Source organism: Canis aureus, chromosome 1 (genome assembly GCF_053574225.1).
Source record: "Canis aureus isolate CA01 chromosome 1, VMU_Caureus_v.1.0, whole genome shotgun sequence".
NCBI lineage: Eukaryota > Metazoa > Chordata > Mammalia > Carnivora > Canidae > Canis > Canis aureus.
This window is the reverse complement of record NC_135611.1, coordinates 60,892,631-60,909,746: the sequence shown is the minus strand read 5'-3', so window position 1 is coordinate 60,909,746 and position 17,116 is coordinate 60,892,631. Positions and strand designations below refer to the sequence as shown.

General features: G+C 34.3%; 1 protein-coding gene across 14 annotated transcripts in view; it reads left to right on the top strand.

Annotated features, from left to right (window-relative positions):
* The window catches only part of LOC144316026 (uncharacterized), a 524,958-nt gene that overhangs the window by 259,399 nt on the left and 248,443 nt on the right, over positions 1-17,116 (top strand). For 13 of the 14 annotated variants that reach the window (XR_013381836.1, XR_013381814.1, XR_013381809.1 and 10 more), the window contains one exon: positions 3,430-3,515. Coding sequence is in view for 6 of the 14 variants with exons in the window: in XM_077901435.1 (XP_077757561.1) it covers positions 3,511-3,515 (5 nt within the window). In the remaining 8 variants the exon portion in view is untranslated. Of the gene's footprint in view, positions 1-3,429; positions 3,516-11,772; positions 11,946-17,116 lie in introns of those variants that run through there. The other variant, XR_013381833.1, reaches the window with a different exon arrangement.

Genomic DNA, 17,116 nt, shown 5'->3' with positions numbered 1-17,116 from the left:
GGAAGCCCGATGTGGGACTCGATCCCAGGACTCCAGGATCATGCCCTGGGCCGAAGGCAGGCGCTAAACCGCTGAGCCACCCAGGGATCCCAACCCTGATAGTTTTAGTAATATTCAGAAAATACTTACAAAATAATACACAAAAGGCTTTTTTACCATTATTTTCAAAGATGTATTTATTTATTTTAGAGAGAGAGCACACAGAAGGAGAGGGAGAAGTAAAATCCTGGCTCAACTGAGAGCCAATGCAGGGCTTGATCCCAGGACCCTTGGATCATGACCTGAGCTGAAGGGAGACACTTAACCAACTGAGTCACCCAGGTGCCCCTGCTTTTTTACCTTTAGGTAATAATATGTATGGATATTATTGGGTCCAGGCAGTCATACTAATTAGCAAGAGGGTCTTCCTTTGGAATAATTTAAGATCTGCAAGTGAAAAATAGATATTTTTAGAGTATTTTAGCAGAGCACATTTTGAGTTTTATATATCATTGTTTTAGATTTAAAAATATAACCAAAAAAATAAAAAATAAAAATATAACCAATATAAGGAAGTAATGCCCAGATATTTCAGCTTTGCTACCCTAGCAAGTTCCCTTAGAAATTCTGTGATTTTATTAAGAAAACCTTGTATTCCACTGAGTTTCTGCAACTTTTTTCAAGTTTCCTTGTAATAGAAAACTCTCAGTCTAAGAAAATTCCCTGCTTCTTTTATTTTTCTGTTTATTTATATCTAATTTTCTTAATTACTTAATTAAAATTAAAAATGCTGGTGTAACAAGCAAATATGATCAAGAGATATACCAAGAAACAGTTCCTGATGTCTCTCTTCATACTCCCTTGGGATATGCCCCCCATATCATTCTCTATACTCAAGTATATGATGTTCAGTATTTGACAAGAGAACATTTGTCATTTCCTCATGATATTCCTCATTATAGATAGTCTTGTTTTCTAATACAATAGTTTAATACTAAAGAAAAGAGCTTTCTTGATGTTTCTTTGGGTGCAATTTAGCATTGTGAGATCATGAGCCATGCAGTTGACTTGGAGGTTTTCAAGTCCCTTGTGGAAAGAGAGTCATCAGATTGACAAAAGGGGCCCAATGACTGAGAGGTAGAGATGAGTCTGAGTGTGAGTTAGGAGAGGCAGACATAGATTTGACTATCGTTAGCTCGTTAGCTATGAAAAAATTTTTGAACCCAGTATTAGCTATTGCAAGATAATACTAACCTGGAAAAAATTTAGTGTATTTTATTTGTCATGGGGCAGTAAACTAAAAATACATCTAACCTGATAACTCCATTTATTTTTATTTTTATAAGAAAAAATCTTAAAAAGACAGTGCTCTTGGATGATATACTTAAAATACAGTTATGTAACACTGATTTTTCAGAGACTTTTAAGTGTCAATAATGGTTGTTGCAAGTTTACAGTATATTATAAATAAGACTGTGTGTGGATTTATACTCTGCATCATGTCTCTATACTTTATATGTAATCAAATACTCTATCCAGCCTATCAGTGTAGAATACAAACCTTTCTTGGACCACTGATATTTTTTAAAATTCTTAAGCTATTTACTAAAAATGTGATGTTTACTTTCTGCCCTATGAATAATCAGTGACAGATTTCTAACTGGTATTAAAGGTGTTTACTACCTCAATCTACATATTTATGAATACAGTTTGGTTTATACATATTCAGTTGTTCTTGTACTTGGATCACTGTCTCCATAATGTTGATTTACAGGTGCACTGATAAAGAAATATGTGTTTGAATATAAATCAAAGTACAGGATTTAAATATTAAATTTCAATTTTGATTGCAAGTTTGTTTTCTGGTAGCTTTTCTTATTTAATAGAAACATAATTTACAAAATGGCAGTGGGCCTGTGATTTTATAAAGTTCAGTAAGGATAAGTTAAAAGAGTATATATGGAACAAAAATTTAACTGAAAGAAATATAAAGAGATCTTGGGAGAACGAATACCTGTATACGTCTGCAAAAAACATAAAACTGAGGCTATTGTGAATCATAAACTAAACTTTAGTCACATAAAATGCACAGTTCAAAAAACAAGGAAGAGTAAGAATGACATTTAAAGACAGTGAAAAACAATACTGACAGGGCTCATCTATCAAAGGTCTATGTAAACCTTTGTTTCCATGATTTCTGTAAGCAAAGTGATTTTTTTTAGAAAATGTAGGACAATATTGTCCAATCATCCCTTATCATCATTGACTACCCTTCTTTATTCTAAAAAATTGATAAGTTTTAAATAATGCCACATTTACCTTCTACATCTTGGGAATGTGCTATCTGCCCTAACCATTTCTCACAATTTCCCCGTTTCCATTTTTATTTTTTCCTTTCAGATCTCTGCTCTCTTCCTGAACACCTCATATAATTCTGATCACTCACAACCTTTCATGACAGTGGACCTTCAGAAGTCTGTTTCTTACATTTCTCCAGTCATTGAAACAGGCCCTGTTAAGGTTGTCAGATAAGAATATAAGATACCAGTTAAATTTGAGTTTCAGATAAACATGAATTTTTGTTTGTATAAATATGTCCCATGCCATATGTGAGATACACTTATGCTGAATATAAGTAGTCCTTACTTTTCTGAAATTCAAGTTTAAGCTGGAATCCTTTCTTTTCTTTGCTAAATCAAAGGCAGAAAGGTAGGCAACCCTACCACTGGGCTATTGTCACAATGCAGCATGAAAATGCCACTCACAGCAGACACCAGTCTTGACAATTTATGAATGACTGCCCCAGGGAAGGATGTTTCAGATGATGATCTTCACTGTTCTTCAAAAGAGGCAAGAGTGGTGGCAATAATCAGAAAGCACCAAAATTGTTTCCCATTTGGTGCTTCAAACTCATCTTGAAGGAGTTGGTGAATTTTTCAAAACAATAATGTCTCATGACATTATTAGTTATCTTTACGTAATCAAAAAGTTTTGGCAATTTTTATTCACAAAAAAACAGTTTTAGTTCAGTGATTATTGTGTCCAGTCTAGAATAGTGATCAAATGCATATAGCTGTTTCATTTATGGCTTCATTCCTTCGCTAGTACAGGCCCTCTGAAGACTACTCTTCTGAGGTAGAAAAGGTCAGACAGCTTCTCCTTGATTTGCCCACTTCATCTTCCTGTTCAAAAAGCTGCCTCTGGTTTCTTTGGTTTGAATGCAAGTGGAGAGGGAGCAGTAGAGGAGAAGAAGTGGAAGTAAGGAATGAAATATTTATGAATTTTCCAGAACTAAATGGTCTGGTCTTGGCCCATCTGGGCTTGTCATGTATTCTAATTAGATACTTTAAAGGACACTTTGAGACTTATTTAATATGAATTTCTGACTTTAAGCTCAGTCACTGGCATCTCCATCAGCCTAATTTTTGTTTTTGTTTTTATCTTTTTTAGCACTACACAAGTCATAGTCTCCTCCTGAGTTACTTTCATCTTGGTTCTTTCTGCCATTCTAGGTGATCTTTTGGGAGAGCAATGAGGTAGGTACAGTGATTGTCTTTAGATTCTTATGCCTGAGTAATTATCAGTTTACTCTGACCCCAAGTATCACAATATAAGCTTTTTCCATGAGCTCATTGAACCCCATTCACTTGGCCTGAAATGCAGAAAAGCCACTTCCACTGCTCATGGTGGAACTCAAAATGTACCACATTTTCTTACCTCAAATCTTTAGACCCTTGATGTGGATGAGGGAAAGTAACTATAAAAATATTTTTTGGCACTGTCCTTTTCAAATATTGAATTAATAACCTGCATTAGATATGAAAGGATTGCTTTCTATTTCCTAGGCACCTTGAGTGAAATTAAGATAAAAGCCAAAGATTTTGGTTTAAATGGTTTAATTTAATACATTATTATGAAATTAATAGTGCTTTAATTGAAATATACCATTAAATGTAATTTACCTGGATTCTTTAACATTCTTAGAATTAGTAGGTAAAAGTTCTGGATTCAGGTTAAAATTATCAACTAAGACAACGTCCTTGGACATAAACTATCAACTGAAACAACGTCTGTCATTGGGTGCAAAGTAGATTGCCACTGATCCATGATGTAGTCAAATTAAAATGTATATGGATGTCTTCAGTTCATTTCAGTTCAGGACAGAAATATTTTATGGATTAATGCTTATATATATACAGACTGTTTTTTTAAAGAAAGGATACTTAGATGAGGGTCATAATATGTAGGTCAAGATTTAATCCATTTTGCCCTTTATTCTAGGAAAGGGAAGAATTCAGAGTGTAAAAATATCAAATAGTACATTGGCATTCATGGAAGGATGCCGGCATTAATAAAATTTACAATGTTTTTGAAAAGAAGTAATGAGAACTTCTCTGCAGTTTCAGTGGCAATGTGTAACACAGCACAATAAAAAAAATGGTATTCTAATTTTCATGCATGACCTCCACTAGAGGTGTTAATCCTGTGTTAGATACTATAATTCTCCCAACTGTTTAAGGTGAAAGAAAAATGATATCCCATGTCTTTCATAGATGGGTCATATATTTTGAGAAGTCTAGAGGCTGGGAGAATCTATTCATATATTAAGGAGCAAGGACCATGGGGCAAAATCAGCTGTTTTGCCTTTGAACAGGATATTAAACAATGGATTATTCTATCAAGTTCTAAATTTAAGAGCATATTCTGTTTTTAAAAATAAATTAAAATGGGGATCCCTGGGTGGCGCAGCGGTTTAGCGCCTGCTTTTGGCCCAGGGAGCGATCCTGGAGACCTGGGATCGAATCCCACGTCGGGCTCCCTGCATGGAGCCTGCTTCTCCCTCTGCCTGTGTCTCTGCCTCTCTCTCTCTCTCTCTGTGTGACTATCATAAATAAATAAAAAAATTTTTTTAAAAAATAAATTAATTAAAATGTAAAATTCTTAAAATTTGATCATGTTTACCAAGTATTCGACGATTAAATTTATGAACATATTTAAAATAATTAAAGCATTTACCAGGAGTCAAATTTTTTTACACAATGTGAACTTAGAGGGTAGAAAGTAGTCTTGGAGTAGAAAAGAAAGTCAGATTTTTAAATAAATGTTAGTTCTGAGAGACCTAATATAGGACTTGGAAGCTGAATGTACTTTATATTGTTACTATGCTGAGGACAGTAAAAGGTCTTTTTTTTTTTTTTTTTTTTTTTTTTTTTTAAGTAAAAGGTCATTTAAAAAATTAGGGCAGGAAGTCAAAGCATCAACAAGACTATTTAGAATTACCCATCATATCAAGAAGTGGTAATGAAGAGTTTGCAATGTGAATGGCAGATGGGCAGGATGACCTGAGGAACAGGAAAAGAAATAGAACAGATATTAGAATTATTATGGAGAAAAAAATAAGGGTAGTGGACAAGATGTGAGATGTCAAAGGGTGCATGTAGTTGTAATGACTTCTTGAATTCTCCCTCAGGCCCATAGATAAGAAGGCTACCTTCTTTGGAGCTGTGGCAGATCTGGGCAACAGCAATTTTTCTAAAAGATTATCTCTATTTTTCAAATATAGAGGTAATCTGAATTAGTGAATATCAACACTGGCTGCATATTAGATCAAATTGGAAACTTTTAAAGAAGCTTTGATACATGAGTCTTAGCCCCAAACATTTTGATTTAATTAATTGTTAATGAATCCAGGCATCAGTATTTTTATGAAAGCTCTTCAAGTGATTCTAATATGGATTTAGGGTTGATAACCATTGCTCTAGATGGGAATAAAAGTGAATGTGAAAAATATCTTTCTCTCAGTGGACGGGATAAAATATGACTCAAACTGTTGGCTACCAAGTCTTGATAATACCTAGGAAGTATCTTTTTTCTCAAGTTGAGGTTGAGTGCTAGCATCAAGTCCATGAGAGAAATGTGTCAGAGATACTCACCTCAAAGTTACCTCAAGCTTTATTATCTTTAAGACATTCATACATGAATGTCAGATAAAGATCAGGAACAAAAATTCCCACAAGAAACCATTTGGAAATTAACAAGCAAGCACCTATGAGTTGGTGGAGTGGTACTAATTCTCAGCTTCAGTGTGAGGGAAAGTTTGTAATGGTGCATCCTAGAAACCACAAAAGGGGGCTTCACCTACCCAGATCCCACTGACTATAGCCATCCATGTAGGCTGGTAGTCCAGTATCATTACATCTTTTTATTGAAAAAAAAAAAAAAAAGTCAGGTCTTGAATTTTTATGTGAAAATTTTCAATGATTGAACATTGGGAAGAAATTCAATGTTTTCTGAATACCAGTGGTCAAAAAACACATCTATAAGCTTGATGTGGTCTCAGAGATACAAGTTTGAGACCACTGCTCTACATTTCTCTATGTCTCAAAGACGGGCCCTTGTACACAATGACTCAGAATTACCCTAGACTTCTGAATCTGCTGAGATGCTCCCACCTTGCTTCCACGTGCACCCTTTATATTCACAACTCTTGTTTCTATGACTCTATAGTAACCTTTTGAAAAGTTTGCAATTCAGTCAATTACTTGACTTTTTGTAGGGAGAAAACATGTCCCACCTTATACCTCTTGTTTTAAAATGATTATGAATAGTGCACCCATTCATTCTCAAAAGAGAAAGTTGAGAAGATAAATTATATTGTTATTCATCTATATATGGTAAGTAAAATAATAGCAACAACAATAACTAATTGTGGGTTTGATTGTATTGTGGTTTTTCTGCTGACTTGATTAAATTAGCTGGATATTGTGACTCTTTGAATACTACAGAAAGTGAAGGCCGACCTATCTTTTTTCATATGATATAGAAATATACAATAAAAATTTTCAAAAAATGGTCCCTTTAGGAGTTGGAGCTTTTTTTTTTAAAATTTTTATTTATTTATGATAGTCACACAGAGAGAGAGAGAGAGGCAGAGACACAGGCAGAGGAAGAAGCAGGCTCCATGCACCGGGAGCCCGATGTGGGATTCGATCCCGGGTCTCCAGGATTGTGCCCTGGGCCAAAGGCAGGCACCAAACCGCTGCACCACCCAGGGATCCCTGAGTTGGAGCTTAATTCAATTCCCCTTGAACATGGGCTGGACTTGGTGACTCATTTCTACCAAATAGAGTGTGGAACGTTAAAACTTATCACATACCATCTAAATCAAGTGATCAAGTGATTATCAGTATAAGTAATGTTGATATCATCTATTCTCTGATATAATGGGATGAGAAGAGCACTTCACCTCTACAGCATGTAATGATAAGAAACATCACACAAAGCCAAAGTGATGAACATTCTACAAGATACCTGACTGCTAATATTCAAAAGTGGGAAGGTCCTGAAAAAGAAGGAAAGATAGAGAAATTGTCACAGACCAGAGGTGACAAAGGAGATACAGTGATTAAATGTCATGTGATATTTAAGCAACAGAGCTAGGTTCTTGTCATGGAATCAAAGAATGAATCTCGCACAAAGGAAAACAATATAAAAGTAAAGCAATATAAGTCTATTAAGCAAGGATACAGAGAGAGCTCTCAGGAGTGAGAGGGGTCCCAACAGGGTTGCCCACATGGGCCTTCACTGACAGTCTTTTATTTAAAACTGACCAGGAAACTTGTGGCCTTATTCTTGTGCTATCTTGGTTTGAGTAAGGACTGGTGATAATATCTTTAATGGCTTCCTTTTGGGTCTGGTTATTCTTCATTGGTCACAGGTGATTGTTATAAAAAAATATCTTTTCCACCCATACCTAGGGCAGGGTTGTCTGGTCTGTTCCCTTATCTCTGGTTTCCTTACATCTCAGCATTTTTGGGACTTTGTTTTGTGAGCCTGATTCCATGGCACTCTGCCTATCTCTCCCTACCTAGCTCTGCCTGCCCCTTATTCAATGTCCTTAATAAAATCCTGCAAGGGAAAAAAGTAGAAAAATGGGTGAACTATGGATAAAAAGCTATCATTTAATTGTTAATATTCTACTAAAGTTAATTTCTTAATTTTGACAAATAAACTGGTTGCTTATATAATAAGTTAGCATCAGGGGAATCAGGATAAAAAGGATAAAGGACCTCTATATTATCTTTGTAGCTTTTCTGTTACATAAAACTTATTCCAAAATTGACTTTATTACTAAAAGATAATGCTCTCATAGTTTTTAAAGATAGGAATACACTTAAAGTGATTAAGCAGCAGACATATACTTGAATTTTATACTACCTATAACTTAACCATCAGAGCAGACAGTAATTATGTCTGAAAGGAAAGCATGTTTTGAATTGTTAATGTTCAGCACTGTCTAGTTTAGTGTAGTTGCTAAATAAACACTTGTTACTCGAATAAATGGATCATATTTGGTTTCTGTTTTCAGTTGTAAATTCAGCATTTGGACCTTTACCTGTCATTTATCTGTATAATCTGGATCACTAGGCTTCATTCAGAAAATGTGTTAACTACCAGAGACAAGACTCTTTTACATAAGTTACCCTTCACTTAAGCCTTAATGAAAATAAGCTAATAAGCAAAGTGATATTAAGGAACAATGTGTTTAGAGGTGAATATAAAATCCCAGAATAAGATTTAAACAAATAAACTATATGGACACTTTTCTCCATAATCTAGGCTAATGCAGATTTATTTCCAGGGACGAAGGGGGTGATTATTTTTAATAATTAATCTATCTTTCTTTCTTTCTTTCTTTCTTTCTTTCTTTCTTTCTTTCTTTCTTCTTTCTGTCTATCTAGATCCTTATTCATTTGTTCATAAGAGACACAGAGAGAAAGACAGAGACATAGATAGAGGGTGAACAGGCTCCCCAAGGGGAGCCTGATGCAGGACTCGATCCCAGGACCTCAGGATCACAACCTGAGCCAAAGGCAAACACTTAACCACTGAGCCACCCAGGTGCCCCAGTAATTAATCATTCTTACTTTGGAATGAAACCTATAGAAAAACAACTCTGCCTTGGGCCTACTTGATACTAAAATCCTTCCTGTGGTTTGGCCTTTATATGGCCACACCTGTCTTTATTTCAGCTGTCACAGGCTTTTAATAAAAGTAAAGCTTTAATAACAATTTCCCTCTGGACTAGTCTCTTTATGAATGAAAGAAATAGGGAGTTTACAAACATGTAATGCATCAGCAACTGGACTTCCCTCCCTCCTATCACTGTTTTGTTATTGTTGAAACACATATAAACTTAACTTTTTGGGAAGGGAATTAATAGGACCTCTTCCAGTCTCCTTTATTTTTTATTTTTTATTTTTTTAAATTTTTTTTTTTATTTTTTATTTTTTTAAATTTTTTTTTTAATTTTTATTTATTCATGATAGTTACAGAGAGAGAGAGAGGCAGAGACACAGGCAGAGGGAGAAGCAGGCTCCATGCACCGGGAGCCCGATGTGGGATTCGATCCCGGGTCTCCAGGATCGCGCCCTGGGCCAAAGGCAGGCGCCAAACCGCTGCACCACCCAGGGATCCCCTCCAGTCTCCTTTAATTTGTTATCTCAGGTTTACCTTTTTTCTTGTTTTTGTGATATGAAATTAGCGTTGGATTTTTCAATCCTCTTTAGACAATTTACAACTTGTCTCTAACATAATTTGAAATTATGAGGAAAAGTTTTCCCAGAGTGAGTATTTTTCACATGCAGACCATTTTTAAGCATTTATGAGGAAATTATTGCTTTGTATGTTTTTCTCAGTTTGCTATGTTTTGTCACATCCAAATACCATTTTAAGTCATGAAAAGAAAATATCTGGTTTCTTTTAAGGCTAGTATGTCAGCAGAAATACTCAAATTGCAAAAAAGTTAAAATTATTGGTTTAACAGCAGAAAGAAACCTTTTCAATGCTAATAAAGCTATTAAGGTAAGGAATCCAGTAGTTTGGACAGCCCTAAAGGAAAGTATTGTATTATAAGGATGCAGCTTCATTTTAACTGAAAACTGAAACTCCCAGGTAACTTGTTCACAGCTGGAAGTTAAGATTCCTGAGATGGGGATTGAGAAAGTAGATACTAGGAAAGTATGTAGTGCCAATAATTCTTTCCTTATGGATATATAATGGGTTTTAAGTCCAAAATGAGTAATTTTATGTTGTCTCAATATTTAAAGTTAAACTCCAGTACAAACAAACAAAACAAAGAAAAAAAAAAAAAGAGCACAATCAATATCTGAAGATCAACTTTGGAGATGCTCTAAAAGAAAAGACAAAATTAAATCCCAGGAAGAGTTTGCCTCACAGAGATCAATGGACTCTTACTGAGAAAAGTTGTCATCAACCCACTCTTCCCCCCCATGAAGGTGCCTTATCTCTGGCTCCCAAGAGACCAACAGGAAATTGGGTGGCTAGATGTCTTCATTGCCCAAATGCTGAGAGAACAAGGAGACAAGGGAACAGTGGGAATTACTGCATGTACCTCAGCAGGGGAATAGTGATCTGCTTCATCTATACTGCAATCCCTAGAGATAGGGTAACATTTCACCTTCCAAGCCTGGGAGATAGCCACCATTTAAGATGGGGAGTAACAACATCTGTGAATCTACAGAGAAAAAAGACAACACATTTAGGTTTCATCTGTTAGAATGAGGAAATTTAGGTAGAACTATATACATCCAAAAAAAAAAAAAAAAGAACTATATACATCCAGTGAAATAAAATTGGGGGAGAGATATATAAAAGCCTGAATAAAAAAATACGTATTTTAGAATCATTTCAGTGAGCCAAATATAAGTGTACAGTTAAAAGAACTTCTTGGAATCTGAAATACAATTCTCTAATAAACAATGAAACAATTTAAGGAAAAGAAAATTAATTTTGAGTTCTTATTAGTTGCCGAAAATATCAAGTACAAAACATATCTTGGAGTGCTGAGGTAACAACATAGTAGAAAATGAAAGAAATATGGGTCCACTGATCTAGAAGACCAGGGTTCTGGAAAGAAGGACAAATGAAAAAATTTATGGAGATATCAAAATCCAAAAACTGCTAAAAAAAAGATCAATACAGTTGTAGTTAATAAGAGTTTATTGTGCATAGAATAGTTCATGAACTGGGAGTCTTCAACAGTGAAATGAAGCTCAAAGGCATGTTGCTAAAGGAAAGCTTATACGTATATTGGAAAATAATGAATCTTTATGATGGTTAGTTATGGCATTGGGGTTTTTCCAGTGACAGGGGGTTGGTTAAAAGTGGTTATCTTATGCCAGTTTTGAAAAGCAATTTAGGTTTTGTTTATGATTTTCAGAGGCATTTGCAAGAAACAACCCAAGTTAAATTTTGCTTATGTTAATAGGATATGCTAAATTAGGTTTTGCTTAACTACTATTGTCTGCTTGGGGAATTTTTAAGTTTGATTTCCATTTTGTATTTTATTTTAACAGAGATGATAATTAAGCACATAATGAAGGTAATTTTCTCTGAGCCAAATAGAGTTCTAAGCCTGCAGTTTGAATGCACTTGGGCATAGATTGTGATATTCTGAAAATGAAGTCGTCTCTTCTTCTTCTTCTTCTTCTTCTTCTTCTTCTTCTTCTTCTTCTTCTTCATCATCATCATCATGTTATAGGCTCTAGAGAATCTAAAACATTTCTGCAAAATCTTTGGCATTTCTCCCATTAAAAGGTGGACTCTAATTCTCCTCCTTGTGAGTATAGGAACATAGGCTGACCTTAGAAATTTCTTCTAATTATTAGAATGAGTTAATAGTAGCATTATGTGGCTTTTCATCCTAGATCATAAAAGACAATATACCTTATGCTTGGCCTCTCTCTTGTTTTCTTTCTCTCTTTCTTTCAGAACGTGTGCTTTTGAAAGTAAAAAGTCTAGCTACCCTAAAGCAGCCATTCTGAGAGACTGTATAGGGAGTCTACATAAGGATAGAGAAAGATGCCTAAGGAAGGGCTCTTCTAGATTCTTGTTGAGTTTTCAAATTATCAGCTTCCAAGCATCAATAGGTGGGTGAGTAAGCCTTCCACTACTTTAGCCCCCAGTCTTCCAGAAGCTCCAGGCAATACCAAATAGAGCAGAAATGGGCTATCCCTATTGCACCTTTCCTAAAATGCAGATTCAAAAGTAGAATAAATGTTGCTTTAGTTTTGGAGTAGTTTGTTGTACAGCCATAATGGGTAGAATATGAATTTCTAAGTATCATTTAATAAACAAGGTATTTAAGAAAATAAATCAATAACACTATCCAAATGACAATAAGAATGGGAACTTTGACATAGAGAAAAATGAAAAGGAAAGGAAAGAGTTGTGAGCAGAATATATATTCTACAAATATATAGCCAAGTATACTTAAGGTACCTTTTTTTTTTCTTATTTTTAAGATTTTATTTATTTATTTGACAAAGAGAGCTAGCACAAGCAGGAGGAGCTGCAGGCAGAGAGGGAGAAGCAGGTTCCCTGCAGAGCAGGGAGCCTGATGCGGGCTCCATCCCAGGACCCTGGGATTATGACATGAGCCGAAGGCCGACACCTAACTGACTGAGCCACCCAGGTGCCCATTAAGGTACATTTTCTAAGAATGTTCTAAATAGGACTATTGAAACAGAAAAATAACACTGTGAGTGACACATTTGGATACCTAAAAGTTGGATGGGGAAGGAAAATATAGAGAAAGCAAGCTTTCTAAACGTTTTAGAGAATAAGAAAAGAGAAAGGAGGAATAGAGAAGGATCAATGAAAATATCCCAGAGACCTTAGCTTATTTATTTGGGAAAAATAATTAGTATTTTGTCTTAACCTATAATAGAGAAATATGTGTGATTTTTGAGAGCAGATAAAGGGAAGGTGACCATTAAGGAAATAAAAAAGAGTAGGTCTTTCAAAATAACAATGGGAAAAAACAAAATCAGTGAAAATAAGGAAAGGATAAATAAAATAACATAAAGTAAGGCCATTCCTCTAAATTTGAGCCATCTAAATGTTATATAATTAGATAGCTTACTGATTAAAACACTCATATACTGTTTTCAAAAACTGCATATAAAACAAAGTTATAATGAAAGATTTACTTTATTGATTGTTTGATTTTAGAGATGGAGCCTAGAAGCTGGAGGAAGGCCAGAGGGAGAGAGAGAGAGAGAGAGAGAAGAGCCTGATGTAGGACTTGATCTCACAATCCTGAGATCATGACCTGCGCCAAAATCAAGAGTCAAATGCTTAACTGACTGAGCCACCCGGTACCCCATTATGAAAGATTTTAAAATAAAGTGATAGGCAAAGAGAGACTAGGTAAAGAGAGAGTATGGGGGGATGGGAAATGTGAGTAAAAATAGTAGTACAAATATTAGGTTGGTTGTATTTAAAATAAGAAATTCTAAACAGGACTTTTACAAAAAGCTAGATGTATAGTTCTGTAGGTTCAACTGTCCTAAACCTGTATATATATAATATAATAAGACCATTAATAATACAAAGCAAAGATTAGTAATTCAAGAAAAACCTTTTTAAAATACAGCTAAATAATTAATTTTTATTTTCTCCTCAACTTTTGAAAAAACAAACTTTTCAGTGCCTCCCAGCTTAATCTCCCACTCAGAGCACCAGCCTCTATTCTTAGTGCTTCCTGATGGTCCTGGAACACAAAAGTTCTCTTCCTGACTATTGCTACCTTTTTCATCATTCCCTAGTCAGAGTAAGCCAAGTCAGATTCTTAAGATATACAATGCTAGTTATATTCAGGTGAAAGGGCTGGAGAGAAAGGGACTGCTAACATCAGTTTACTTCTTTCTTTAATAACTCACCTTGGTATATATGAGTAGATCAATGAATCCAGTTCATTCAGAAGGATGCTTTGGGGATCTTTATGCATTACATTGGGAACTTTGGCATTTCAGGATGATGCTCTCTATTGGTTTTTAATTCCCAAGATATAATAGAGCAAAGCTTCAAGCAATTGGAATGTATAGAGCATGCCAATTAACAAGCATCATTTTGATTTTAACATTTACTAGTGACTTTTTTTTTGTATTGTGATCTTAATACACTTTGGTAAAAATATATTTGTATATTTAATCTCTCCTTGATGATTAAAGGCACTATGTATATCCTAAGACTTACTACTCTTCATATTAGAATTGAATATATATTGATTCCAAAATTGCCAAAAAGTTACCTATAATATATTATCCTGTGTTGTAAAATATTTTTTGAATAAAGGAGTATAAGAATCCTGCAGAAATTGCAGAGAAGATATTGTATGGTTCTGAACAAAATACTGACTTCTCCAGTGAAAAATTTTTAGTAAGTTTCATTCTTAGTTTGTAACTTCTTGGATATCTTAAAGCCAGAAATCAAACTGATTGGTGGCCTTATCTAAAGGCAAGTTTTTGTTTTGTTTTTTTTAAGAACAATAAGCAAGTCCCCCACCTTTTTTTTTCCTGGGAACCACCACACTGTTTTCCAGTGGCTGCTACATTCTTTTTTATTGAAAAATTTTGATATGTAGCATTGTATGTTTAAGGTATAGAGCATGTTACTTTGATACATTTATATATTGTAATATGATTACCAATGTAGCATTATTTATCACTTTACATAATTATGGTATAGTATTATTGTCTATATTCATTATACTGTGCCTAGAACGCTCTGTGGCTTATTTAACTACATGTTACAAGTTAATACCCTTAAGCACCATCACTTCTCTCCCTTACTTCATTCTCTGGTAACCACCATTTTACTCTCTGTTTTGTTTTTGTTTCTTTGTTTTTTTTTACAGATTTAGCTTTTTTTTATTCCATATGTAAGTGATATAGTTCAGTACTTGTATTCTTTTGTCTGGCTTCCCTTGCTTAGCATAATGTCTTCAAGGTCTATCCATGTTGTCACAAATGGAAGGGTAGCCTCCCTTTTAATGTCTGAATTATAGTCCATTGTATATGTGTACCAAACCTTATTTTATACATTCATCCATTGATGGGCATTTAGATTATTTCTATATATTAGCTATTATGAATAATGGTACAATAAGCATGGGAATATTTACACATTCTCAAAATCCTGTTTTCTTTTCTGTTGGGTATATACCTTGAAGTGGAATTATTGGTTAGTATAGTAGATCTATTTTTAATTCTTTGAGAAACCTCCATATTGTTGTTTTCCAATAGTGGTTGGACCAATTTGCATTCCTACCAACAATGTATAAGGCTTCCCATCTCATTATATCCTCATCAGCACTGTTGTCTGTTATCTTCTTAATGGTAACCATTTTAACAGGTGTGAAGTAATATCTCACTGTGGCTTTCATTTGCATTTTTCCGATAATTAACAGTGAACATCTTTTCCTGTGTCTGTTGACCATCTCTATATCTTCTCTGGAAAAATGTCTGCTTAGAAGGGGTTTTTTTTTTTTTGCCCATTTTTAAATTAGATTGTTTAATTTTTGTTGTTATTAAGATGACTGAGTTCTTTCTATATTTTGAATATTAACCCTTAATTCAATATATGGTATGCAAAAGTTTTCTACCATTCTTGGGTTGTCTTTTTATTTTTGTCATTTATTATTTTATTTTGTTTTGTTTTGTTTCATTTTATTTTTTACATATATTTTTGCTGTGCAGAGGCTTTCAAGTTTGATGTAGTCCCATTTATTGATTTTTACTTTTGTTATTTATACTTTTAACATCATGTTAAAAAAACTCATTGCCAAAACTAATATCTTTGAGCTTCTTTCCTATGTTTTCTTCTAGGAATTTTATGATTCAGACTTTATGCTTAAGTCTCTGATCTACTTTCAGTTAATTGTTGTGAGTGGTGTGAAATACGGGTCCAATTTCATCGTTCTGCATGTGTTTCACAAGTTTTTCCAGAACCATTGTGGAAAAGACTACCTTTTCCCCATTGAGTATCCTTGGCTTCTTTGTCAAGTATTAGTTGACCATATATGCTGTAATTTAATTCTGAGCTTTCTGTTCTGTTACGTTGGTCAATGTGTTGATTTTTTTTTTTTTTTTTGCCAGTATCTTTTCATGTTTATTACTATGGCTTTGTAATAGTTTGAAATCTGGAAGTGTGATACTTCTAGCTTTGTTCTTTTTATTCAAGATTGCTTTGGCTATTTGGGGTCTTTTGTGGTTCCACACAAACTTTTAAAATTGTTTCTTTTATTTCTGTAAAAAAAAGTTCTTGATTTGGATGGGGACTGTATTAAATCTGTAGATGGCTTTGGATAATGTGGCCATTTTAACAGTATTAAATTTTCCAATCCACAAACATGGATGTCTTTCCATTTATATTTATCGTCTTTAATTTTTTCATCAAAGTTTTGTAGCCTTTTCATTCTATAGATCTTTCATTTTCTTGGTTAAATTTATCCTTAAGTATTTCATTGTTTTTGATGCTATTATGAATGGGATAGTTTTCTTTATTTCTTTATAAAAGCTTCATTACTATTGTAGAGGGATGCAGTTGATTTTTGTATGCTGATTTTGTATCCTGCCACTTTACTGAAATCATTGATTCATTCCAATAGTTTTTTAGTGACTCTTTAGGATTTTCTAAAAAGATTTATTTATTTATTTGAGAGAGAGAGAGAGAGAGAGAGAGAGAGAATAGTGCATGTGAGGATAGGGATGAAGGAAACAATCCTGAAGTAGACTCCCTGCCAAGTGTGGAGCTGGATGCAGAGCTCTATCCCAGAACCCAGAGATCATGCCTGAACCTAACCAAGAGTCAGAGGTTCAACTGAATCACCCAGGCATCCCCTTTGGGATTTTTTTTTTATGTGTAATAAGATCACATCATCAGCAAAAAGTTAACAGTTTTGCTTCCTCCTTTTTAATTTAGATTACTTTCATTTCTTTGTCTTGCTTCTTTGCTCTAGTAAGGACTTCCAGTACTGTATTGAATAGGAGTGGTGAGAGTGGGCATCCTAGTCTTGCTCTTGATCTCAGAAGTGTTACTTTCAGTTTTCCTCCATTAAGTGTAATGTTACCTGTAGGTTTGTCAATATAGCATTTATTACATTGAGATGTTTCTTCTATATCCAATCTGTTAAGGAGTTTTCTCATGAAAGAATGTTTTATTTTTCAAATGCTATTTTTGTGTCTCTTGAGATGATCATGTTATTTTTATCATTCCGTTTTGTTGATGTGATGTATTATATTATTGATTTGCATATGTTGAACCATTCTTG